The following is a 27,205-nucleotide window of genomic DNA, read 5'->3' as shown; positions in this document are numbered from 1 at the left end:
TTGCTTTTATACAAGCTGAAGGCCCTGTGAGACAGCCTTAAAGAGGGAGTCCTGCGAAAAAATTTTTTTTTAAGTCAGCAGCTACAAATACTGCAGCTGCTGCCTTTTAAAATAAGGACACTCACCTGTCCCGGGGTCCAGCGATGTCGGCACCCGAGACCGAATCGTCCCTTGGTCCTCGGATGCTGCCGCCGCCATTCTCTGTAAGGGAATCAGAAAGTTAAGCGCTGCGGCTACACTTCCCAGTTCCCTACTGTGCATGTTGCGCTGCGCTTCCTAACTGGTCCTCGCTGTCTCTGGGACCCGTGTGTGTCCCAGCAGACAGCGCGGTGGGGAAGTAGACTCCCGTGGGTGCAAATACCTGTCTTAGACAGGTATCTGCACCCCCCTCCCCCCTGGAAGGTGCCAAATTTGACACCGAAGGGGGGGAAGGGAGGGTTACGAAAAACAGAAGTTCAATTTTTGTGTGAACCTCTGCTTTAAGAGTGAGAAGTGTTATGACAGCAAGAAGAAGATGGTTTGTCAGGGCCGTGGACACATAAGGGGGGGGGGATGTGATTAATAACAGCAGAGGACAGAGCATTGAGGGTTAAAATTATGAAGCCTGCTGGACCACTACTTCCACAAGGAGAGCAAGGGCCCTTGTACACAGCATGCTTGTGTCAGGACACCAACATCTTTATATGCAATACTGCAACTGGGTTTATTGCTCTCTGCAAAGTGGTGAAATATACTGTGTGTGCACGCGTGTAAAATAAAAAAAAAAAAAAATAATTATTATAAAAAAAAAATATATATATAAAATAAATAAAACACACACTTCTAATTTATTGAAAAAATAAAAAAGTGATTGTGAGGTTCCTACTAACAGTGATTCCACATGTTCCGTAAGTTAGAAAAACAAACCATGGCACCAGAACACAGCCAACTCTTCCAAGGAAAAAAAAAAACACCCAAAAACTGTTATCACAATTTAATTTTATTTTTTAAAAATAGAATTACTTTTTAAGCAGAAAAAACTACAATCAATGCAGCACTCACAGCTCACTCTGACCAAAGACAGCAAAAATACGCAGTTTACATTGACAGATTATCAAAGGTTTTTTGGCTGCACAGTTTATAATGTGTACACAACTGCAATGTTATTAAAGTAAACCACTACTACCATTTTAAATATGTAAAAAAAAAAAAAAAAAATTCTCTTAACCGTTTGCAGTCCATGTAACACATATGTGCGATGACAATGAGTGAGCTTTAACGCCCACTTATGCGTCCGTGGGCAGCTAAGGTTTCTGTGCTGAGAGCACAGTCCCTGCAGGACCAATTCCCGATCATGTAACCACTGTGCCAGTCAAGTGATTGGGCAGTCCTAACTAACCCCAGGCATAAAGATCCTGTCAAAGGGAGACTGGAGCTAGCCTCACACATCACAATCTGGCCGTACCATCTCCTTTAGATTTCCTAACACTGTAATACAAGGATCAGATAGGATATTAGTGGGATTGATTGCCCGAGCAGGCTCTCGTGCCAGCTACATAGCTGTTGGTAAATCTGTAGGAGATTGCTCAAATTAGATAACATGAGATGCCATTATCAGTAAAGCCATTTGTGTGCCCCTTTGTTTTATTTTGTTACTATGGCCTAATTTTTTCCTAACCTGTTGGATAAAAGCCACTCAATCAGCTGCTGCAGTCTTCCCCGCCATTAGAACACAATAGCACAGCGGGGAGGATTCCCCCCATCCACCTCCAATGAGTCCGCTAGCTGAATGAAAAAAACAGAACCATACATGGCCTACTTAAAGAGGATGTAAACCCTGATGGGTTTTACTTTCTCTTTGTCTCCCTGCAAAGGTAAAGCATAATGGGCTACTATGCATCGCATAGTAGCCCATTATGTGTCACTTACCTGAAACTGAAGCCTGCGATTTCACTGCTGTCCCCTCTTCCACAAAGCATCCATCTTCCTTCCAGGTATCGCAGCTCCGGCACTGTGATTGGCCGGAGCCGTGATACGTCACTGGCATGCACGCTGGAGTCGCCAGTCACGGCACGATCTCCTTTAGAAACAGCACGCTCGCCGTTTCTAAAGGAGTCTAAAGTGCGCCATAGACATCAGCAATCGCCTTTTTTTGTAAATATCTCCTAAACCGTGGAGGTTTGGGAGATATTTCGAGCACCTTAATCTAGGCTTACCTGTAGGTAAAGGTGATTGTAACGGGTTTACAACCACTTTAACCGTGAAGTCAGGTCCAGTAACAAAGTGAAACCATATCAGAGAGGGTCAAAAAAAATAGGCATTTCTGCTTCCTATGGTCTCAGATGTGTACACGTGAGGCTGTGCAAAGTAAACTGCAGGCATATTTTTGCCATAGCCGCCTATAGTAATAAATAGCCATGGCTATATGCTGTGCTTCTGTAAGCACACTCAAGGACATAAAGCCAAAGCCGCGTTCAGGGATTTACATGCATGCATTTCTGTGATTACAGCCTATACCCTGCATCAAGCCATTCATTACTATGGGCAGCTGTACACTGCAGCTCTGTCCCCAGGTGTGGCAATACACCCACAGTTTACTTTGTACAGCCTCATGTACCTGTGTGCAAAAGGCTTAACAAGGATAAAAGCAGCATCTAGTGGTATCTGCTCATAGGCGGTTGGTTACAGCTTTTGCTTTAGGCCCCATGTACACTGCTGCTGCTAAACGGACCTTCAGAGTCAGTTGGTTACTTTTTTCAACTGCTCCTGAACTCATCCAATGTTATTTTATGTGTACATGTACACAGGTTCGTTTACAGGCAGTTGCGTTTTTTTTTTTTATTGCCTTCAAAAAAAAAAAAAAAAAAAAGCCTAGAGAGGTCAGACGCCGAAGTTTCCGACATTCCAAACGCGGTAACCAGAGTTTAGCCGTGTTTCGTTTATAGGAGTTTTTAAGTTTTTGCCCATATAAAAAAATTTTTTTTTAGAAACACTTCTAAATGCAAACATGGCAAAACGCTGCTAACTGCAGCATAAACATGACAAAACGGACGTTCTAAATGTGGGTCACTATCTGTCAAGTTAAATCGTTCAGGACAGGTTATAAAAACATCCCATGTACATGAAGCTTTAAACTGCTGAACCTCAGCAGCCAAACTTCACTTTTCTTTCAGAGACCAATTCTGGTTGGGTACAATGACAAAATAAGCCGGGGTGTGCACAAGTCCAGTGCTCGGGTCTATTTGTAATAAATAAAAGGTTTGGCACAGAGAACACATACTACAGAGGAAAAGAAACAGGTAAATATAAAAGACATTCTAAAAGAAATGTAAGGAGGTCATTATGTATGTGTATATATACACACACATACATACAATCTATCACAAGGCCTCAAACCAATTTGACAGTGGAGGGGCATAACCATCATATATATTATCTGCATAGCTCAGATCACAAAAGTACTTTGGCACACCATTTTGAAAATTTGATACCTCTTTTGTTCTAATCTTCAAGTAGGGTAGGGGGCTAGAGTTATTTATTTTTTTGCTGTGCTTTAAGGGAGCTGAGACCCATCCTCCGTTTTAAATCGCTTTCACACTGCTGCACTATGGTACTCCTGCACAGCAGGTGAGGCACAGCTTACCCACGTTTGGGTCAGGTTAGGTGTTCTTTCCCATAGATTTATATTGTGTCCCAAGACTAAAGGTGCGTGTTCTGAAAGAGCACAAAAGCTTCTGCATGCAGCATCTTTGGTATGCTTTCATAAGCAAGCGGGACACAATATAACTATGGGAAAGTGAAGCTAACCTGCTTTAAAACTTGCAGGTACACTGTGCTGCCCCCCATGGTGCGGTCAAACAGCACCACATCAGTGTGCAGGCAGCCCATTGAAGTGGATGCACATGCAGTGGCTGCATAGTCACCGATATATGGGCAGAAGCGGGTACAGGGATCCAAATGCAGACAGTGCGCTCAGATCCGTGCACCCACTTCTGCCCACATGGCAAATTTTGACATGTGACTGTGTACGTGCAAACTCTGCATCAAAGTCTATTGGCTGCCTGCATGCAGCTCCAAGGTGGATGCACACGCAGCTAAAAAAACCAAACAGCTCAGCACAAGGGGTGTGTCTTGGTGCCCACCTAAATAAGCCCTAAGGGAAACATTTGGATGGAGAAAAAAAAAAAAAAAGGCAGCTATTTTATGAATCTTCACAATTTCATGACTTTTTAGGACAACTCTTCCATTCCAAAACCACAGAAAAGCAGACTATACAACCCTTCCCTGGTCAGATGTTTGGCACAAACGTGTCACTACTACATTGGGAATATTAGCATAATGTGACCACTTGGGTCCACAGCTAGGTATTTGTGTTACCAATACAGAATTCAGTCAACGTATTGTTGAACCAGTGCAAATGGCTGGCACCAAATATATTTCTAATGTGGCTAAATGTAAGCATTTCTTTTAGCTGTAGGATCAAATACTGACCCAACTGATTGAGTAGTGAGCACACTGCTCAGGGTTTGACGACACCACAAAGCTGCAGTTTCTCTCACTTGCAGGCAAGTTGCCTCTTCAGACAGGTCCAAGCAGACCAGTCACCAACATCTGTGTTGTTTACGGTTTTAAATTGCCTAATGGCAAAGGTAATACCAAAACATGTCTTACATCAGAAAGAGGATGATAATACAGTGCGCCCAGAAAGCACACCTGTTATTGCAGTATCGTTTATTGGGCCAGCTTGGTGCAAACTAGAGAGGATGGACATTAAACACGGCCTAAGGCAGTGATGGCGAACCTTGGCACCCCAGATGTTTTGACACTACATTTCCCATGATGTTCAACCACACTGAAGAGTGCATGAGCATCATGGGAAATGTAGTTCCAAAACATCTGGGGTGCCAAGGTTCACCATCACTGGCCTAAGGCTTTAGGTTAAACCAGTCAGCCACTGATGAAAGCTAGGTGAATCAGTCTACTCTGGAGTATTCTGGTTCAAGTTTACACATTTCACCAGTTTATGGAATGAATAATAGATTTCTTAAATCTTTCCAGTTCATTAATAAGCAAATATCACTGTGGCTCATGCCACAATTGCGTCTCTAGTTCCTCCCGTATAGGTGGCCCCCGAGCAACAAACAGCTGCTTGAGTGCACGCAAAAGAGTCAATCCATCTCAACACCAGTGCAATTTAGAATCAAGGTTAAGAAAACTGCCGTGGATTTGTGCAAATATTAAAAAAACAGCTTGCATAGCAAAGATTAACAGTGTACAATGCAATTAAAAAGCCTAAAAGAAAACAAAAAAAAAAAAAAAAAAAAACAGATACAGGTGCTTGTGAAGTTATGTGCACCTACCCGAATACCTTTTATACGTCTCCAGTTAATGTATTAATAATAGCAGCAGTAAGAACAAAGATTCAAGCAATCAACTGTTCATTAAATTGTAGCTCCCAGCATGCACTGCTGGAAAGGCTCGTTCTAATCTACAACACACTGGTTTAAATACCCCAAACCTAAAAAAAAAAAAAAAAAAAAAAAAAAAAAAAAACACACACACACAACACAAAACAAAAACGGTATATAATATGGTAGAAACACAGCACACTTGTACATGTTAAATGGGCAGCTTCAGTCATTCACATATGGCAGATGTGCTACCCATCTAGACAATTCTCACTCCCAATACAAATCTCTCAAAATTCACTACCACACCCAGCAGAAAACACAATCACCTTAAAGAAGAATGGGGGCAAATTAGAAGAGAGGTTAGTCCAAATGCAAATTTTCAGATACAGGGCGAGTGAACTTTTAGTGTCCGCAGCAAAAAAAAGAAAAAAAAAAAAAAAACGTTATACTTCAACTACAGGATATCCTACAAGAGGTTCCTAGGCACCTTTCAAAGCCCTGAAGAAGGAGGGGGGGGAGGTTTTGTTTTGAAACACATTGGATATTTTATATGGTCTTGTTGTCAATGACCACCTATATTAAAAGACTTTGAAATCTCCCCTCGTTGTGCTGGTGACTTTGTATACCTGTATTCTAAATTTTAGCTTCCCCGAGTATGGGGTACCTTTTTTTTTTTTTTTTTTTTTTGTAGCTTAACTGGAGCCACTGTGCCCTATGTGAATTTCTTTCACCTTCAACCAAATGACACATGCACCAAAATTAGTCAAGAGGCCAGTCCAAAAGCAATTTTTGCAAACCAGGGTGAGTGAACTTATTGCAAGAGAAAAAGTTAGGCTCCAGCTGTGGGATTTTAGGTGGGTCCCCTACAAGGGTACCTGTCAAATCCCAGTCCAGGTAAGAAGTTCCATTTCTGCCCAAAATATACAGCTGGTTACTTTTTTTTTTTTTTTTTTTTTGCATAGCACACCGCCTGCTCAGTATAATGTGCAGTTGCTGACTCTCGGCCACCATGTTTGCAGTTTGAGTCCAACAGAAATGGTAAACATGGGATCCGAAAACCAAAAAATTCAATCACCATCTCAGTTTCTTCTGATTGTAAAGAGACAAGAAATATTTCATAATATAGTGACTTGGAAAGTGCAGGTAGCAAATAATTCCTCATATGGCTATTTTTTAAACACTTGGCAAACAGACTATAAATTTCACTTAGAGCACTTAAAAGTGACCACTAGTCTTGTGCTGCTGGCTAGCTTGGAAAGTTCAGCAGTATGCTGAGGGCATTTAGGATAGCAAGGGGTTTCACTTGTTTAACAATGACTCCGGATTGGAAAAAATCTGATACAGGCCATATCCCATGTCTTCTATGTCGTCCTCGGTCAAACAAGAAAATAAATTGACTGCATTGTCAAAATAACAGGGGAGGAACCCTTGATCCAAGTATCCAATGAGAGACTCAATGACTTGCAGAAATCGATCAGACAAAGCAGCCTCTGTCCAATCAGAGGGATCGTTATTGATGTGCAAGAAGACATGCCTTAGCTGGGTCGAGGACAGCCGAGTGAGACCGGGGTTCTTTTTGCAGATGCTTTTAAGAATGTGGAGGCACTTTTGTCTGACCCCAGAGTCGGCGCTGTCCAGGTCTTGGAGCCGGCTGGTTTCTTCATGGTAGAAGCTTCTGTGCCAAAGGTTTTCTGCAGGAGCTGTTGAGTGAGAGTAAGCCACCAGGACAATGTCTTTGGTTGCAGCCATCGGGAGAATGTCAATCACTAGTGTGAAGTCACAGTGGGTCACTTCCAGTTGAAGGACATCTGGATTAATGACTGGCCTTATGGCACACTCTAACACTGTTCCTATGGCTGGCCAGTTGATTGACCCAACAATTATCTTGTGCAAGGACTCAACAATTGTCCGAGTGGAAAGGTAACCCCCCAGCATGAACCGATCCCAGGGACTGCTTCCCCTAGCTGTGTACTCTAGGTTGACCCGTTTAATCAACCAGAACCGAGGGTCATTAAGAATAGTTGTCTGACCTGGTACAAAAGTCCACAAATGGGGCTCCAGGATCAGAGGTAGCAATAAGCATGTGTGGTCTATGCAGGCTACGGGCAGTTCGTTACTCAGTGACCCCCCAAGCTGCAGGGCAGAGAAAGGCATTTCTGGGTGCTTGGCCTTCAGAAAGTCCTGCAGCTCGTTCCTGATGTCCAGCACCAGCTGTCTGACTGCTTCTGTCAGAGATTCTGGCACACAGGCTTCAACTGTGTAATAATCCAGGAGCATCTCCTGCAGGGTAAAGCAGATAGGGGTCTTCTTCACGTCAACAGGGACAGTCTCCTGAGTAACAGCAGTGGCCTCTGTAAATTACAAAAGATAAAATGAGGAATTTTCAGAAAAAAATCCAAAATGCACCAATCATAAATGGACATTCTATAAAAGCAAAAATAAACTGAGGACACGCAGAGGTGTCTGTGAAACACAGTGATGCATTCCAGAGTGTCCCAGCAAACATGAGGAACACTTTGGTGCCTTTCAAAACATCCTATGAAACAACTGCCTATCACCTCCAGGCATCTCACTATTATTGACCAATGAAGCCACAAGTCATAGTTTGGGACCAATATGGGCAGACATGAGAACCGACGTGGCAAAGTTGAAAAATCCAACAATGAAGTCCGTAATGACCATCACCTGCATACTTCTTTTGGATCAGTGAATTAGAAAGCACTAAAGCCAGTGGATCAACATGACAGTGAGGCAGTTGAGAAGTCTGCAAAGGAAAGTTAGTATCTTCATAATGCTTCACAGAGGTTACCTACAATAATCAGTACATCCAGGCAGCTGAAGTTGTATGCAATTACTAAGGTAGAACTAAAGGCAAAACTTTTTTTTCCCCATTTGGGATAGAATAAGGGAGTGTTATAACCTGTGTCAGCTTTTAATTTGCCATCTGTGTTCCATTAGGAAAATGGGAGTTGAAATTCCTCCAAAAGTGAGGGAATCCCTGGTTGTTGCCAAAACATGTGCCCCAATTTGAAGACAACACAAAATTTGGCATTTTTGTTCATGAATAAAATTAAACAGAACAAAATGCATAGGGTGAACCTCCCCAATAGGTGCACAGACCACAATAAAAACCTGACAGGTGTTCTAATCTCTCGCCAATGTATCTAAAATGGGGAAAAAAAAAAAAAAAAAAAAGTCTTTAGCTATACTTTTAACTTCTCTTGTAAGCTTTGTTTGAGCCTGCTCCACCCCTGAGGGCTTTCCTATTGGTTTTTTACCTTAATGCATTTTTGCATTAAAAAGTTCAAGAATGTAAAAATACAAACAATCATACTCACCTCAGTGGATGAAGCTTCAGTCCGATTCTGTATCTGTCTCCCACTGCCTCTAAGACTGAGAACTGAGCGATCAAAGAATGCTGATCACTCAGTCTTCAGTGTGCCGGTGACTGGGGTTTGCTCAGGCTCTCAGCGGCTCCCAGAGAGGCTGAGCCAGCTACCGGTCCAGGCATCTGGGTGGATCCAGACATTAAAGTTGGGATCTCTCCAGAGCCTGGACTAGCCCAGTGACATCAGCCAACACAAGTGCACTCCTCCTCCTTTAAAAAAGGTAAAAAAAAAAAAAAAACACTCAAAAAAACCCCACTCCCACACCTTTAACCACTTCAGCCCCGGAAGGATTTACCCCCTTCCTGACCAGAGCACTTTTTACAATTCGGCACTGCGTCGCTTTAACTGCTAATTGCGCGGTCATGCAATGCTGTACCCAAACGAAATTTGCGTCCTTTTCTTCCCACAAATAGAGCTTTCTTTTGATAGTATTTGATCACCTCTGCCGTTTTTATTTTTTGCGCTATACACGGAAAAAGACCGAAAATTTTGAAAAAAAATGATATTTTCTACTTTTTGTTCTAAAAAAAATCCAATAAACTCAATTTTAGTCATACATTTAGGCCAAAATGTATTCGGCCACATGTCTTTGGTAAAAAAAATGTCAATAAGTGTATATTTATTGGTTTGCGCAAAAGTTATAGCGTCTACAAACTAGGGTACATTTTCTGGAATTTACACAGCCTTTAATTTATGACTGCCTATGTCGTTTCTTGAGGTGCTAAAATGGCAGGGCAGTACAAAACCCCCACAAATGACCCCATTTTGGAAAGTAGACACCCCAAGGAATTTGCTGAGAGGCATGTTGAGCCCATTGAATATTCATTTTTTTTGTCCCAAGTGATTGAACAATGACAAAAAAAAAAAAAAAAAAAAAAAATTACAAAAAGTTGTCACTAAATGATATATTGCTCACACAGGCCATGGGCATATGTGGAATTGCACCCCAAAATACATTTAGCTGCTTCTCCTGAGTATGGGGATACCACATGTGTGGGACTTTTTGGGAGCCTAGCCGCGTACGGGGCCCCGAAAACCAATCACTGCCTTCAGGATTTCTAAGGGCGTACATTTTTGATTTTACTCCTCACTACCTATCACAGTTTTGAAGGCCATAAAATGCCCAGATGACATAAAACCCCCCCAAATGACCCCATTTTGGAAAGTAGACACCCCAAGCTATTTGCTTTGAGGCATGTTGAGTCCATGGAATATTTTATATTTTGACACAAGTTGCGGGAAAGTGACAAATTTTTTTTTTTTTTTTTTTTTTTTGCACAAAGTTGTCACTAAATGATATATTGCTCACACAGGCCATGGGCATATGTGGAATTGCACCCCAAAATACATTTAGCTGCTTCTCCTGAGTACGGGGATACCACATGTGTGGGACTTTTTGGGAGCCTAGCCGCGTACGGGGCCCCGAAAACCAATCACTGCCTTCAGGATTTCTAAGGGCGTACATTTTTAATTTTACTCCTCACTGCCTATCACAGTTTCGGAGGCCATGGAATGCCCAGGTGGCACAAACCCCCCCCAAATGACCCCATTTTGGAAAGTAGACACCCCAAGCTATTTGCTGAGAGGCATGGTGAGTATTTTGCAGCTCTCATTTGTTTTTGAAAATAAAGAAAGACGAGAAAAAACATTTTTTTTTTTTCTTTTTTCAATTTTCAAAACTTTGTGACAAAAAGTGAGGTCTGCAAAATACTCACTATACCTCTCATCAAATAGCTTGGGGTGTCTACTTTCCAAAATGGGGTCATTTGGGGGTTTTTTTTGCCACCTGGGCATTCCATGGCCTCCGAAACTGTGATAGGCAGTGAAGAGTGAAATCAAAAATTTACGGCCTTAGAAAGCCTGAAGGCAGTGATTGGTTTTCGGGGTCCCGTACGCGGCTAGGCTCCCAAAAAGTCTCACACATGTGGTATCCCCGTACTCAGGAGAAGCAGCAGAATGTATTTTGGGGTGTAATTTCACATATTCCCATGGCATGTTTGAGCAATATATCATTTAGTGACAACTTTGCGCAAAAAAAAATTAAAAAAATAAAAAATTGTCTCTTTCCCGCAACTTGTGTCACAATATAAATTATTCCATGGACTCAACATGACTCTCAGCAAATAGCTTGGGGTGTCTACTTTCCAAAATGGGGTCATTTGGGGGGGTTTTGAACTGTCCTGGCATTTTATGCACAACATCTAGAAGCTTATGTCACACATCACCCACACTTCTAACCACTTGAAGACAAAGCCCTTTCTGACACTTATTGTTTACATAAAAAAATAATTTTTTTTTGCAAGAAAATTACTTTGAACCCCCAAACATTATATATTTTTTTTAAAGCAAATGCCCTACAGATTAAAATGGTGGGTGTTTCATTTTTTTTTTTCACACAGTATTTGCGCAGCGATTTTTCAAACGCATTTTTTGGGGAAAAAACACACTTTTTTACATTTTAATGCACTAAAACACACTATATTGCCCAAATGTTTGATGGAATAAAAAAGATGATCTTAGGCCGAGTACATGGATACCAAACATGACATGCTTTAAAATTGCGCACAAACGTGCAGTGGCGACAAACTAAATACATTTTTAAAAGCCTTTAAAAGCCTTTACAGGTTACCACTTTAGATTTACAGAGGAGGTCTACTGCTAAAAATACTGCCCTCGATCTGACCTTCGCGGCGATACCTCACATGCATGGTGCAATTGCTGTTTACATTTGACGCCAGACCGACGCTTGCGTTCGCCTTAGCGCGAGAGCAGGGGGGACAGGGGTGCTTTTTTTTTTTTTTTTTTTTTTTCCTTTATTATTATTATTTTTTTATCTTATTTTTAAACTGTTCCTTTCATTTTTTTTTTTTTAATCATTTTTATTGTTATCTCAGGGAATGTAAATATCCCCTATCATAGCAATAGGTAGTGACAGGTACTCTTTTTTGCAAAAATTGGGGTCTATTAGACCCTAGATTTCTCCTCTGCCCTCAAAGCATCTGACCACACCAAGATCGGTGTGATAAAATGCTTTCCCAATTTCCCAATGGCGCTGTTTACATCCGGCGAAATCTAAGTCATAAAATGCTCGTAGCTTCCGGTTTCTTAGGCCATAGAGATGTTTGGAGCCACTCTGGTCTCTGATCAGCTCTATGGTCAGCTGGCTGAATCACCGGCTGCATTTTCAGGTTCCCTGTTGAGACAGGAGAGCCAGAGAAAAACACGGAAGACGTTGGGGGGGGAGGGGCATTCCCTCCCACTGCTTGTAAAAGCAGTCTAGAGGCTAATTAGCCGCTAGGATTGCTTTTACATGAAAGCCGACCGCTGGCTGAAAAGAATGATACCAAGATGATACCTAAACCTGCAGGCATCATTCTGGTATAACCACTCAAAGTCGTGAATGGCGTACCTGAAGACAAAAAAATGGTTAACAATAAAGCACAGTAAACGGTAAGGTATAAAAAATTGCATATCTGAAAAGCAAACATGATAAAACATAACAACAATAAAACATTGCAGAATAGAATACAGTAAAAAAGAACAGAACAATAGAGAGAGAGAAAGAACAATAAAACGACAACTATTTTTTTTTTTATTTTATATTTTTGTATGTGTTTTTTTTTTTTTTTTACACTTTTTTTTGTAACTAACTTTTATAACTGTAACCGGTTCCAGGTTCGGGTCTCTCAAAATGCGATGGCATCTTGGGAGACCCTGTGAAAGTGCGCCTAGTCTGTGCAATGCTGTACCCTACGCTAATACTCAACTAGTGAATGGTAGTGTTCAAAACATTCACCAATGCAAAGACCAGGATTGTCAGGACAGGAGGGACAATAATAGCGGGTGTCACGCCTATATCTGCGCTTGCTGCAGACACGACATCTTTTTTGGGGGGGTTCGTTGGGTAGGGGTACTCGGGAGGACATAAAGAAAATGCCTCTCATGCAGCCGACTGCATTTGGTTGGGGATGTGAATGGGGGAAGTACGGGCGCTGCAGAAGTGGTGGGTTCCCAATTAGGATTGGCGAATGCAGCAGGAAGGGCACTATGGACACGACGGGCCTGTGTTTGTCTTCTTGGTGGCAGCGGGACACTACTTGTGCTTGTCACCTCACCAGCTTGAACTGCACTTATGGGACTCGCCACGTCACCAAGTGTTACTGCAGTGCTGGTTTGACTACGACCGGGGTGTACTAGGCCGCTGGGGCTTGCCAGTTCACCAAAACGCTACCAAAAAAACTGTTAGCGATCGCAAGGATCAGGCCTGACTCTGCGAACGCTGCAGTTATGCGTTTAGTGTTTTGTAAGTGTCAGTGATCGATCGATACTGCACTTGGGTGGGCTGGGCTGGGCCGGGTGGAGGGGCAAAACGCAGGTGCTAGCAGGTATCTGGGCTGATCCCGCTAACACTGCGTTTGTGGGAACCCTAAACTGCTGGGGACGCTAGTATAGATCTGATCAGATCAGATATTGATCCGATCAGATACTATACCACTAAGGGAGGCGTATGCTGCGTGCGTGGGTGTTAGCGGTACTGGCGCTAATCTGACGCTGCCTGGGGCTGGTGCTTGCCAGTTCACCAAAACGCTACCAAAAAAACTGTTAGCGATCGCAGGGATCAGGCCTGACTATGCGAACGCTGCAGTTATGCGTTTAGTGTTTTGTAAGTGACAGTGATCGATCGATACTGCACTTGGGTGGGCCGGGCAGAGGGGCAAAACGCAGGTGCTAGCGGGTATCTGGGCTGATCCCGCTAACACTGCGTTTTCGGGAACCCTAAACTGCTGGGGACGCTAGTATAGATCTGATTGGATCAGATATTGATCCGTACAGATACTATACCACTAAGGGAGGCGTATGCTGCGTGCGTGGGTGTTAGCGGTACTGGCGCTAATCTGACGCTGCCTGGGGCGACGCATATCACCGCCGGGCGACCGGGGGGCTAAACCTTTATTCGGTAATAAACGGCGGGTGCCCTGACACTATAAAAAATAAACAAACTAACCAGCGTCACCCGTAACGGTTATACAGTGATCAGTGGTGAAAGGGTTAACTAGGGGGCAATCAAGGGGTTAAAACATTTATTAGGTAGTATATGGGGGTCCCTGTCGCTATAAAACGCTGACGGCGAACCTAAATATTTACGTTCCTAACTAGCGTCACCAGCGACACTAATACAGCGATCAGAAAAATGATCGCTTAGTGACACTGGTGACAGGGGGTGATCAAGGGGTTAAAACTTTATTAGGGGGGGTTAGGGGGGTATCCTAGACCTAAAGGGGGGTAATACTACCTGCCCTAACACTGTAACTGTCACAAACTGACACTATGCAGTAATCAGAAAAAAAAAAAAAAAAAAAATACTGCTAATGTCAGTTTGTGACAGGGGGGGGGGGGGTGATTGGGGGGGGATCGGGGGGCGATCGGGGGGGGATCGGGGGTGTAAGGTATGCCTGGCATGTTCTACTGTGTGTGTGTGTGTGTTGTGTGCACTTACATGTCTTCTCTCCTCGGCGCTGGACGGAAACTGCCGAGCCGAGGAGAGATGACATCACATCCTCTGCCTGTGTGAAACTACACACAGGCAGGGGAGGATTCCTATTGGCTGGGAGCGATCGCGAGGGGGGGGCCACGATCGGATGGTCTCCCCCTCGCCTCCCGACGCTCCCAGTCAGATGCCGACCGCCGATGGCACCGGGGGGGGGTCCGATCGGACCCCCCGCCCGCGGGAGGCAGATCACGTATATATACGTGATTCTGCCTGCCCGTGCCACTCTGCCGACGTATATCTACGTTAGGCGGTCGGCAAGTGGTTAACTGAACAAGAGCATTTTTTTTTTAATAATAAAACAATTATACACACATGCACTGCTTTTTTTCCCTGAGAGAATAGGTGCAGGAACTCCCCACCTTTTGAGTCACCCCTTGTCTCTGCCCCCTACCAATCACTGTCCCTTGGTTCCACCCCCTACCCACCTTTCAGTACCATCCCTTGGATCCACTCCCTACTAGAATGTGTTAATAACAAGAAAAGTAGTAAAATACATCCCCAGAAACAGTAGATCTCCCACACAACAATATAACCTCCCTCAGCAAGAATGGATGCACTCCAGCAACAATAGACCCCTCCCTCAGCAGTAGATCCCTCACAGGAACAACTGAGTCCCCAGCAACATAAGACCCCCCCAAGCAAAAATAGATTCCCACCAGTGACAACAGATCACCCAGTACATCTTGCTGAAGGTGCTGGCTCCTGCTGGGAAAAAAAAAAAAAAAAAAAAAAAAAGATATAGATAGTATACCTGAATGTTTAAAATCACTTTAATATAATGTATGGCACCAACCAACAGAAAGGCTCAGGAGATGGTGAAAGGGGGGGGGGGGGGGTTCAAGCAAATTTACTGGTAAAGTTTCCTTGTAAAACCATCAGCAGCCTAATCTTGGGATCTGCTGATTATTTGACATGTGACTTAGACTATAGGTAACCTCTTCTTGGTTTCACTATAGGTAACTGCCCAAGTTTTGTGATAGGTTTCCATAGAATGATCATTTTAATATAAATACACACCTTTATCAGGCTGGCTGGGCTCCGGGGGTGGTAATGAAGCACTGAGATCGGCACGCTTTCCCTTGTGTGCAAGTTTTGGAGAGGCCTTTAACAAAACAGCTTCTTTCCAGCTCTCTTCAAAAGACTTCTGCTCCGCTTTCATCTCTGGGTCTTTCTCATCGGGAGGAGAGGCTGCCCGGTCAATAAGCTGTAGAGGAAAAGAGATTGTGGCATTAAACCAGCAGTTCTCAACCCGACTAGTGCCGTGACCCCTTGATAAAATTTCCCAAGTTGTGGGGAACCCGAACGGTAAAATTATTTTTGTTGGTTCTTCATTGCTGTCATTTTGCGACTAATATGAATTGAAATATAAAATATCTGATATGCAGGATGTATTTTCATTCTTACAAATTTAAAATCTTAAAGCGTAGTGATTAATCAGAGATTGTGAATAAAAAGAGTCCAACATGACGCGATGATGCAAGAAAAAAATTATTATGGAACAATACATATCAACGTCCCAGTTCCTCAAAAGTGGTTATTCCGTGCCAGTGCTAGATATACAAAGTGTATAGCACCCAATATCTAGCACTGGTACGGAATAACCACTTTTGAGGAACTGGGACGTTGATATGTATTGTTCCATAATATATATATATATATATTTTTTTTTTTTTTTTTTCACAGTCACGTCAGACTTATTTATTCACAATCTATGTATTGACTGCACTGGTGGCACAGTACAAAAAGGCTTTTATTAGTGTCTCCGACTTACCAAAGTCACTCAGGTGTTCCATCAGAATCTGCAACCCGTCTAATGTGTTAACTGGAAGTGACATTTCACCGCCACCATCTTGGTACTCTCATCCGCAGTAAGGCTACAGTTAGAAGTCGATAAGCGGACATCTATTTTTACCCACCAAAGTCTTGTATTTTACACTTATTTTTACCAGTGAACTGAGTTTATAATACTATATAAGGCTTATATAGTATATAAACTCAGTTTACTGGTAAAAATACATGTAAAATGCAAGACTTCAGTGGGTGTAAAAAGATGTCCGCTTGCCGACTTCTAACTGTAGCCTTACTGCGGATGAGAGTACCAAGATGGCGGCAACGGATCACTTCCGCGTGGTCTCCCCTCTCCTGGAAGGGGCATCTCGCTGGCCGAGACGGACAGACTCCGGCGTACACACAGTAACTTCAGGTCCGTCTCGGCCAGCTTTCCAGATTGGACCAGCATTTTTGACCCCCTGGCAAATTACCAATTGACCCTCGGGTTGAGAACCGCTGCACTAAACGGTGCAGAGAGTTTAGCTCCACCCCAGGGTTGTTTTATTTTAATAAACTATGGTACACAAGGAGAACCTATTTCCTCTATGCTTTCTCTGACATTCTCAACAGAACAAATAACCTGCACACACAGCATCCTCACAGTTTTTCCTATATAAGTGGTTAGCACTTACGCCTAGCAGCACTAGGGTTGTTGGTTCAAATCCCAACCATGGCACTACCTGCATGTTCTCTAGGGGTGCAACGGATCGTTATCGATCCGATCCACGGAGGTTGATCCGTACGGGACACCCGCTATCCGCGGAGCGCTCTGTGGCCTCGGCCATAGGAAAGGCAGCGGCTTCGGCCTAGCTCCGGAGCGGCGGCCATCTTGGTACACCCGGCGGCCGTTTAGCACGTGATCACTTTTAACAAACATGTCATGACGCTGGTTCCTCTCTCCCCTCTGTGTACTGATCTGTACAGCGGAGGGGAGAGATCGGATGGCAGCAGTACAATACTCTGCAATGCCCTGCCAATACTCTGCAATGCCCTGCCAATATACCCGCCAATAGGGAGATTGTGGATATTACAGTGGGGGAGATTTTTTTTTTTTTGTTGATCCGAAAATGATCCGAACAGTGACTCCTGATCCGAGGAACGATCCGAACCGTGAGTTTTTTGATCCGTTGCACCCCTAATGTTCTCCCTATGTGGGTTTCCTCCGGGTACTCCAGTTTCCTCCCACATTCCAAAGAGATGCTGGTAGGTTAATTGGCCCTAGTATGTATATGCATGAATGTGAATTAGAGACCTTAGATTGTAAGCTCCTTGAGGGCAGGACAGAGATAGATATAGATGGAGAGATCTCTATCTCTCTCGATCTGCATAAATAGTCAGGCGCTATCAAATAAAAATTTATTAGCAGGCCCCAAAACATTGGTTTCTTATGCCTTATATGAAGCCGTCTTCACAATGAACACATTAAACTTATTTAAGGTGCTGGCGATTCTAAATCTGCTTAACTGCATCCAAGTTATCTCTGGACACGGGTGGTCTTCTGACAAATACTTCCATGCTACAATAGATATCATGCTGCCACATACGAATTCTTACCCTTTTTACAGCCAGTGTGGCAATACCGAGCATGGCCGCTCCTCCAACACCAAGCACCAGTCTGGCGTTGGCCAATAGGAAGTCCACCACAGTACCAATCCCATCATCCGCTTTTTTTCCTTTTTTCTGAAGCTGCATTTCCGCCATCCTCAGACTGTAGAAAGAGAAATAGATTCAAAATGTAGCTAAAACTCCAGTGGAGGAGAGAAGCAGCACAAGTAGCCAGTCAGGCATGATGATAGGAGGAGAGAGCAGAGGTGATCTCATCACTGAGCTGCTTCTCCTTCACTGTCTGGTCACAGGCCTGTAGGTGAAAACGAATCTGTGAAAGACTAAAGTACCGTTCTCCTTGCTAGGCAGGGCTGTGCTGTCTGGCAAAGCTGTGTACATCACAGGACAGGATGGACAGAAATACAAATCCTTTGCAAGGTAATAAACAGCTCTCATACTCATTTCATTTGTGAAGCAGTTTGCCTGAAGTTCAGCTTTAAGAAAGCAGTTTGCTGAATAAGCCGTGTTATTACCATACACCAAGCTTTCAGTGTCTGAGCACACATATAAACATTTACATGGCGTGACGCAAGATATCAGCAATCCGCACAGACAGAACTCCATTAGGCAGCCATGACTCAGGAGAGGTGCGGCACATTCCTGAGAGCAGATAATAACAACCCCCCAGGTACCTGGCCCCGTCCAGAGTCCCCGTCTTATAATCTTTAACCTGCACTGGTAATAGTAAAATCAGAAGCATGTCAACAATCTGACAAAGCTGGATTCTTGTTTGCTTCCCCTTCCTTAGATACATAAACAGGTGAAGGGTTCAATAATGTTCACAGAGCAAAATGAAGGTCCCGAGTCACACGAAGGAAGGGGTCACCCCTCACACTGGAAAATTAGCTGCTTACATTTTAACTTGATTAAATATCATACCCAGTTTTCTGGTTGGGGGCTGGGAGTAAGGTTTACTATAATTAGCTCTGTCTGTACTGTGCTGGCAGATTTCCATTATCAGTTGTAAACCAGATCTGTGCACGGTCTGTCCTATGAAAAGGTTACAAATCTCAAGGTTTGGGTTGCACAGTGTGTGGTAATGCACTGAGGGATTTCTCGTCTTACTTCCCATCTATATGGCAGGTGTCAGGAAATATGAAGAGTATTCCTCACTTCCTGTTCTGTCTACATGACAGGTGTCAGAACAGGAATTGAGGGATAAAGGAAAATTGATTACTCATCTTTCCGTAAATTTCCTTTCCTGGTGCCTACCCATGGCAGGATACCCCCTCCCTTCTATAATCCTTAAGTTTCTGAAGGCTAGTTACAAGAATACCTGAGGGGGGGGGGGGGGGGGGAGCTTTTTTTTTTTTTTTTTTTAATAGAGCTTAAGTGGTCCTGTGGGTTGGACGAGGGCGGAGCAACCAACCATTGGTATGCTGCCATGGAGGCACCAGGAAATTATTCTTACTTCCCGTCAACATAACAAATATCTGACAAAACAGGAAGTGAGGGAAATTCTCCCCACTTCCTGTCTACATGACAGGTGTCAGAACAGGACGTGAGGGATACTCTTACGTCCAGTCTATATGAGAGGTATCAGAACAGAAAGTGACATAATGCTCATATTATATGAATCAGCCATATCATTATGACCACCCACCATAACCCATTGGGGCATGGACTCCACTAGACCTCTGAAGTTATCTGGCAAAAAGCCATTAGTAGCAGATCCTTCAAGTCCTGTAAATTGAGAGGTGGGGAACTGGCACACATTTATTTTTTTTCTTCATGTGTGCATCACCTGCACTTAGGTCTGTGTTCTTTTACATTCAGAATTGAGGGTGTGGGTCCTCGGTCCTACTCTGAAGTCTAGGGGGTGGATGTGTGACCATTAGGTCCCTTCCTCCCCCGCTTCTGGAGAGCTCCTCACCTAGTACTCTGTAGTTGGCTTTTGGCTGATCATGAAGAGACACAAGAGGATCTCAGTACATGTTGGAACAAGAGGGCTATTACATGCGCATAATTCTGAGCAAAGGCAAACTTGCAGGACGGGCATTGGCATGCATGCGCAAATGTATAAGCATGAGCACAAACACATGCATGCCCTGTATGGGCGGCCTATTTAGGCTAGACTATGCATGAATGGATTGCCAAGTGGTCTTCAGCTAGTTCTGGTTTTACCTGAGCCTTATACCCACTTACCAGTGTATGACTTGGCTTGTTCCTGACCGGTCTATTGGATTTCTGCCTGCCTGCTGTGACCTCGGCTTGTATTCTGACTCTGTTCCTGCACCTCATTGCCAGACTGTGTACTGATCCTGGCTTGTATCCTGCCTCCACCTGATGTTCCTGCACCTCACTGCCTGACTTTGTACTAGGGGTGCAACGGATCGTCTCCGATCCGTACGGATCAACTCCGATCCGTACGGATCAACCTCCACGGATCGGCACACCCGCGATTCGCGGAGCACTCTGCGGCTTCGGCCATAGGAAAGGCCGCATCTTCGGCCTAGCTCCGGAGCGGCTGCGGCCATCTTGGTACACCCAGAAGCGGCCGCTGTCTCGTCAGGAAGTGATGTTTCGTCGCTGCCATCTTGCTACACCCCACACTCCTGCACAGTACAGTAATGATAGAGTGAGAAGGGGGCAAGCGGACATCTTGTTACACCCACCGGAGTTTTAGATTTAAAAGCTATTTTCAACACAAAAACCGAGCTTATATGCATAAATACAGTATTTGTAGATCGGATGGACTGTTTAGATGTTAGATTTTAAAAGCAACAGCAAACCTGCTGACCTTACATGGTTGCTAATGTGACAGAACACCTGTGATTTTCACATTTAACACTAACATCTAAACAGTCCGTCCGATCTACAAATACTGTATTTATGCATATAAGCTCAGTTTTGTGTTAAAAATAGCTTTTAAATCTAAAACTCGGGTGGGTGTAACAAGATTTGTGTTTTTTTTTGCTGATCCAAAAATGATCCGATCCATGACTCTGATCCGAGGATCGATCCGATGCACCCCTGTGTACTGATCCTGGCTTGTATCCTGCCTCCACCTGATGTTCCTGCACCTCACTGCCAGACTGTGTACTGATCCTGGCTTGTATCCTGCCTCCACCTGATGTTCCCGTGCCTCGCTGCCTGACTGTTGATGACCTTGTGGCTTGTGTCCTGTTATGATCCTGTCTGCCGATCAAGTGTCACTGTGTTCCTTGCCTGGTAATCTAGTCATCTGCTTCCTGCAAACACCAGCCGGTGCTGCACATTACACCGGCCCTCACACCTCCCATCATCACTGCCAGGGGTGTTGGACAAGAGGTGCAAGAGAAGCCCGTTCTCCAGCTCGATTGACACCGAGTACGTGACAGGAGGGAGGTCCACTAGGGCTTTTGGCTAGGAGGACTTGAGTGCGCTTTACCCCCGTCTGGAGCCTTGTGCCCCTGGTGGGGGTCAGGGAGGAGTCCTACTTCTTCGAGAGGTGGACCAGGGACACACCCAAAATGCGTTTTTTGGTTCACCTACTGGTGTCTATTTTTTTTTTCACTACAAAAAAGGTCCAAGTCGACACCTCAGACCATTTCTGAATTCATCAGATCAGGCTTCCTTCTTCCATTCCTGTGTGCTCCAGTTCTGATGCCCACGTGCCCATAGTAGGCACTTTTGGCTGTGGATACAGAACACCATGGGAGCCCTGACCGGTCTGAGGCTTTGCAGCCCCATACACAACAACCTGCAATGCACTGTGTGTTCTGACATCTATCAGAACCAGCATTCACTTTTACAGCAATATGAACTACATTAGCTCTTCTATTGGATCAGACTACACGGGCCAGCCTTCACGCTCCATGTGCTTCAATGAGCCTTGACCCTCCATGACCCTGCCGCTGCTTTGCCAGGTTTTCCTTCCTTGGACCACTTTGGGTTGGTCTTGACCATTACAGAACACCGGGAACACCCCCACAGGAGCTGCAGTTTTGGGGTTGCTCTAACCCAGTCATCCAACCATTACAGTCTGGCCCTTGTTAAAGTCACTCAAATCCTTATGCTTGCCCATTTTATCAACTTCTGGGACAACATGTTCACTCGCTGCACAATATATCCCACATTCAGATGCCATTGGAACAAGATAATCAATGTTATTCACTTTACCATTCAGTGGTCATAATGTTATGGCTAAAATTGTATAACCCCCAAATTTATATACTAATAAAGTGGTTGGTGAGAACACATTCACCCCGGCCACTTTATTAGGTACACCTTGCTAGTACCGGGTTGGACCCCCTTTTGCCTTCAGAACTGCCTTCATTCTTGGTGGCATAGATTCAACAAGGTGTTGAAAACATTCCTCAGAGATTTTGGTCCAATAGTGACATGATAACATCACACAGTTGCTGCATATTTGTTGGCTGCACATCCATGATGCAAATCTCCCATTCCACCACATCCCAAAGATCCTCTATTGGATGAGACCTGGTGACTGTGGAGGACATTGGAGTACAGGGACCTCATTGTCCAGTGGTGAGATGATTGGAGCTTTGTGACATGGAGCATTATCCTGCTGGAAGTCAGCAACAATATTCAGGTAGGCCGTGGTGTATAAATGATGCTCAATTGGTACTCAATTGGTACTAAGGGGCCCAAAGTGTGCCAAGAAAAGACCCTCCCCCCCCCCCCACACACACACACACACACACCATTACATCACCACCAGCCTGAACCGGTGATACAAGGCAGGATGGATCCATGATTTCATGTTGTTTACACCAAATTCTGACCCCATTATTATATATATTGAGACTCACCAGACCAGGCAATGTTTTTCCAATACTCTATTTTGGTGATCCTGTGTGATTTGTAGCCTCAGTTTCCTGTTCTTAGCTGACAGGAGTGGCACCCGGTGTGGTCTTCTGCTGCTGTAGCCCATCTGCTTCAAGGTTGGATGTGTTGTGTGTTCAGAGATGGTATTCTGCATACCTTGGTTGTAACAAGTGGTTATTTGAGTTACTGTTGCCTTTCTATCATCTGGAACCAGTCTGCCCATTCTCCTCTGACATCAACAAGGCATTTTCCTCCACACAACTGCCGCTCACTGGATATTTTCACTTTTTTCAGACCATTTTCTGTAAACCCGAGAGATGGTTGTGTGTGAAAATCCCAGGAGATAAGCAGTTTTTGAAATACTCAGACCAGCCCGTCTGGCACCAACAACCATGTCACGTTCAAAGTCACTTAAATCTCCTTTCTTCCCCATTGTGATGCTCGGCTTGAACTTCAGCAAGTCGTCTTCACCGTGTCTAGATGCCTGAATGCATTCAGTTGCTGCCATGTGATTGGCTGATCAGTAATTTGTGTTACCAAGCAATTGAACAGGTGTACCTAATAAAGTGACCGGTGTGTGTGTGTGTGTGTGTGTGTGTGTGTGTGTGTGTGTGTGTGTGTATATATATTTATTTATTATCTTTAATTTTTTTAAATTTTTTCAGACTAATAAGTTAGTTGTATTGATTTCCCACCACCATAGAACTCTTCCTGTGACACACTCACACTGGGGGGCGCTGTGGGGTGTCTCTGATCAGTATATGGGGGTCAGTATGTGAAGTCAGGGCTCCGGTGCTGTCGGATCTCCCAGTCCAGGCTGAATGTCACCCTTCCTGGTACAATGAGCCTCTCCTCGGCTTGCCCTGCCCCCCGCCTTCTCTCCCCGGTCCACACTCACCCGCTGCCCCGGCCCGCTCCGCAGCCAGCAGCCGCCTCTTCCTCTTGCTTCTTTACCAGCGCCTCCGGCCGTTCGCACGTAGCAGAGCGCTTTGACCAATCACAACCCTCCATCGCTCAACCAATCATGTGCCTCCCGTCAGGCCGCCAATCGCAGCGCACATGTGGAACTCCCGGTCCAATCACCGGTCCGGTGGCGCGGAGCAGCCAATGAGGGTCGCCGTGATAAAATAAAAACATCTGACGTAAAGAGGGAGGGGAGGTTCCAGGCTGCGATAGGGGGAAAAGGTTCTGGTGTTTTGTCAGATTAGGCGACCTGTCAGAATGTATAACAGAAGTGACGTTTGGTCGCCGCCATCTTGCTACACCCCGCACTCCTTCACAGTAAGGATACACTGAGAAGGGGGCAAGCGGACATCTTGTTACACCCACCGGAGTTTTGCATTTTTTTTTTTGTTTGGCATCACACTTTTTTTAACAGTAAACTGAGTTTATTTAGTGAAATACAGTGCATACTCCGCGTGAATGTTTAGACGTTGAATTTTAAAAGCAGTGAACTTCTGTCCGATTAGCAAACCTGTGAGATGAGCAGGCTTGCCGCTGCTTTTAAAATTCTACATCTAAACAGTGAGACGGAGTTCTAAGTACACAATATAAACTCAGTTTACTGTTAAAAATAAGTATAAAATGCAAAACTCTGGTGGCTGTAACAAGATGTCCGCTTGCCCCTGTAGTGTCACATATGGCGACCCATCGCATTTCGCTAACCGCTGGAGTGCACATGTGCGACGCCGCCATATGCGTTCCAACACTTTTACGACAAAACTCCACACCCCTCGCGGGCTCGCTTCGCTCGCCACGCTTTGAGCACGGCCTCGCTTCGCTCGCCACGCTTCGGGCACGGCCTCGCTTCGTTCGACACACTTCGGGCATGGCCTCGCTTCGCTCGGCATAATTATAATCTGAAGAGGAAATAAATAAAGCGGCGCAAAGGAATAAGTACCAGCTAATGGTTGAATTAGATAAATGCTAGTTAATAGAACTGCTGCCTCTACCTATCACTACCACTAGGTGGAGTAAATCATTGAGAAAGAGAAAACAAAGTAGATGTGGCGCTGTTCTGATGTGCACCTGGTGACAGATGATTATAATTTAAAACCAATTTAAGCGTGTGTTACCATGCTCATTTAAATGTGCATAAGCTGCTACTTGCAATTTGCATGTCTTCTTATAAATACACCGTGAACGTGTTAATAGAAGAAAGAAATATAACTAAATAAAAATCTTTGTGTAAAAATAAACATGTGTGATAATAAATAAATAAGCCAAAAATGTGACTCCAATGTTCAAATGATGATCTAAAAATAAATGTGCAATTAATAATCCAAAGGTATAAAATTGTTAACGTGTATCAATAAATATATCAGAAATGTGATAATATAATGCCATACCAAAGTGACAATGCAATCCAATGAGTTAATATTAGTCCACAAAATACGAGATGATTAAAGTCAATAAAGTGCTTCAGTGTTCATTGGATTGCATTGTCACTTTGGTTTGGCATTATATTTTCACATTTTTGATATATTTATTGGTACACGTTAACAATATTATACTTTTGGATTATTAATTGCACATATATTTTTAGATCATCATTTGAACATTGGAGTCGCATTTTTGGCATATTTATTTATTATCACACATGTTTATTTTTACACAAAGATTTTTATTTTTATTTAGTTATATTTTTTCTTCTATTAACACGTTCATGGTCTATTTAAAAGAAGACATACAAATTGCAAGTAGCAGCTTATGTATAATTATAATCTAACTCTATGTCCACATGGATGGTGGGGCTTGAACCTGGACTTAGGGGTGGAGTTTTGTCATAAGTGTTGGAACGCATGATGTGATGGGTCGCCATATGTGACGCTACAACCCCTTCTCAGTGTATCCTTAAGCCCCATACACACTGTCAGATTTTCTGCTGATTTTTTCCTTCAGATTTACCAAAACCATATAATATGAGGTCAAACATTAGGAGTTTCAATTTGTATGCAATCAGGCAGGCCCTTGCACTACATGGTTTTGGTAAATCTGAAGAAAAAAATCAGTAGAAAATCTGATAATGTGTATGGGGCTTTACTGTGGAGGAGTGCGGGGTGTAGCAAGATGGCGGCGGCCAAACGTCATTTCCGTTACACATTCTGACGGGTCCCCTAATCTAACGAAACACCGGTCTGAAAATAGAACCTCCGTTCCGCGTGACGTCACCGCTGATTAACCCTTCAGACGCACACGGGGAAGAAACCACGCGCCTTAAGAGAACCAATTACTGATCACAATCACACCTAATATAGTCACATGTGTTCTTTAAACCTAAGATGATTTTTAAGAACGCATGCTCCAACTAATAAATAAAGGAATGATTACGGGCTCTCTGACAGGTCCTCTTTGGCAGTAGGTGACAGCTACGGCGGTGATTGGCTGTGAGGGTTGGGGTGGGCGGGGTTTGGCGGACGCAGGGTTAGGGCGTGGCTGCTGAGAAGGGTAGAGTGAGCGGAGGGGGCGTGGTTTGCGTTCTTCCTGCCGCCGCCTCAGCCGCTGAGAGGAGACAGACCTTCCCTGACACCGGACATGGCGGCCACCGGGGTGCTTCCCTTCATCCGAGGGGTGGACCTGAGCGGCAATGACTTCAAGGTGAGACCCCCTCTATTCCTGGGAATGGGAGGGGAGGCTCAGACATGGCAGGACTTCCAGGGACACCCTCTTCTCAGGTCCCTGGCCTACAATATTATATGAAATGTATTCCTATGGTGCTGTCCTAGGCTGTGGTGCTGTACAACGTTGACAAAGGCAGACAGACTAGGAAGGTGTTGCAAAAGTGCAAAAATTCTATTGGTGGGGGGTTAGAAACACTGTCTGTGTCCCCACTGGGGGGATTCACCCTCACTTCCTGTCTTGGTGACTACACTGGAAATGAGGAGGATCTTGTTAACCTGAACCCAGGCAGCAGTAAAAACTGACCTGAGGCTCTAACCCTTTCCGCTGCTTAAAAAAAAAAAAAAAAAAAAAAAAAAATTGTCTGGTATTCTACTTTTAAAGAATTCCACCCTCTCTAATTTTAAAAAAAAAAAAAAAAAAAAAAAAAAAATTCCTCCTCCTCTTACCTGGTTTCCTGGCTCCTCCTCAAAACATTTACTCATATATGCCTAGCGAGCTCTACCATTCCTCCAGGGACCGCAGGAAACCGCTTCCCTAGTGACGGCGTCTATTCCCCTATCCCTATTGTGATTAATGACCCAGGAAGACACGTCACTTCCGGGGTCACATCTGTGGTTCCCAGGTTAGTGTCCCCGAGGATGTATAATATTAGAGGGTATGGGAGACACTGGGGGGTCTAATAGACTTCCAGTGTCTCTAGAAAGAGGAGCTGTCACTTACCCATGCTTTCACATGGAGGGCTTATTAGCCTGCTTGTAAAGGCAATAAAGGGGGGATATAAAATAAAAAAGAATAATTATATAGCATAAAAATAATTCAATGTTTAAATGCACCAGTGCATTTTAAATGACATAAAATGTAAGTTAAAGCCTCACATGTGGAGAGTTTTGGGTACCGTCGTTTTCCTTGCCATTCCACGAGCGTGTGCGCAATTTTGAGCTTCAACATGTTTGATATCTATTTACTCAATGCAACCAAATCTTTTATACTTTAGCCAAAAATTGGGTTATATTATTGTGTTTTCCCCACCCGTCCCACAGTCATTTCTA

At 44.0% G+C, this 27,205-nt stretch overlaps 2 protein-coding genes across 3 annotated transcripts in view; one reads left to right on the top strand and one right to left on the bottom strand.

The window, feature by feature from the left end:
- Window positions 1-961: 961 nt before the first annotated feature.
- MIEF2 (mitochondrial elongation factor 2) lies at window positions 962-23,589 on the bottom strand. The gene is made up of 4 exons (XM_073636381.1): window positions 23,434-23,589; window positions 17,715-17,868; window positions 15,348-15,534; window positions 962-7,741 (listed from the first exon to the last, which is right to left on the bottom strand). Exons 1-4 carry the CDS (start codon window positions 23,544-23,546, stop codon window positions 6,690-6,692), a joined length of 1,506 nt encoding a protein of 501 aa, XP_073492482.1. The 5' UTR covers window positions 23,547-23,589; the 3' UTR covers window positions 962-6,689.
- Window positions 23,590-25,975: 2,386 nt separating this feature from the next.
- Window positions 25,976-27,205, top strand: part of FLII (FLII actin remodeling protein) — a 77,017-nt gene continuing 75,787 nt past the window's right edge. For both annotated transcript variants that reach the window (XM_073636378.1, XM_073636377.1), the window contains exon 1: window positions 25,976-26,132. In XM_073636378.1, the coding sequence (XP_073492479.1) occupies window positions 26,070-26,132 (63 nt within the window). In that variant the 5' untranslated portion in view covers window positions 25,976-26,069. The remainder of the gene's footprint in view (window positions 26,133-27,205) is intronic.

This window comes from Aquarana catesbeiana, linkage group LG06 (assembly GCF_042186555.1).
Source record: "Aquarana catesbeiana isolate 2022-GZ linkage group LG06, ASM4218655v1, whole genome shotgun sequence".
NCBI classification, from domain to species: Eukaryota; Metazoa; Chordata; class Amphibia; order Anura; family Ranidae; genus Aquarana; species Aquarana catesbeiana.
Note: the sequence above shows the minus strand (reverse complement) of the source record. Positions and strands in the feature narration are given on the sequence as shown.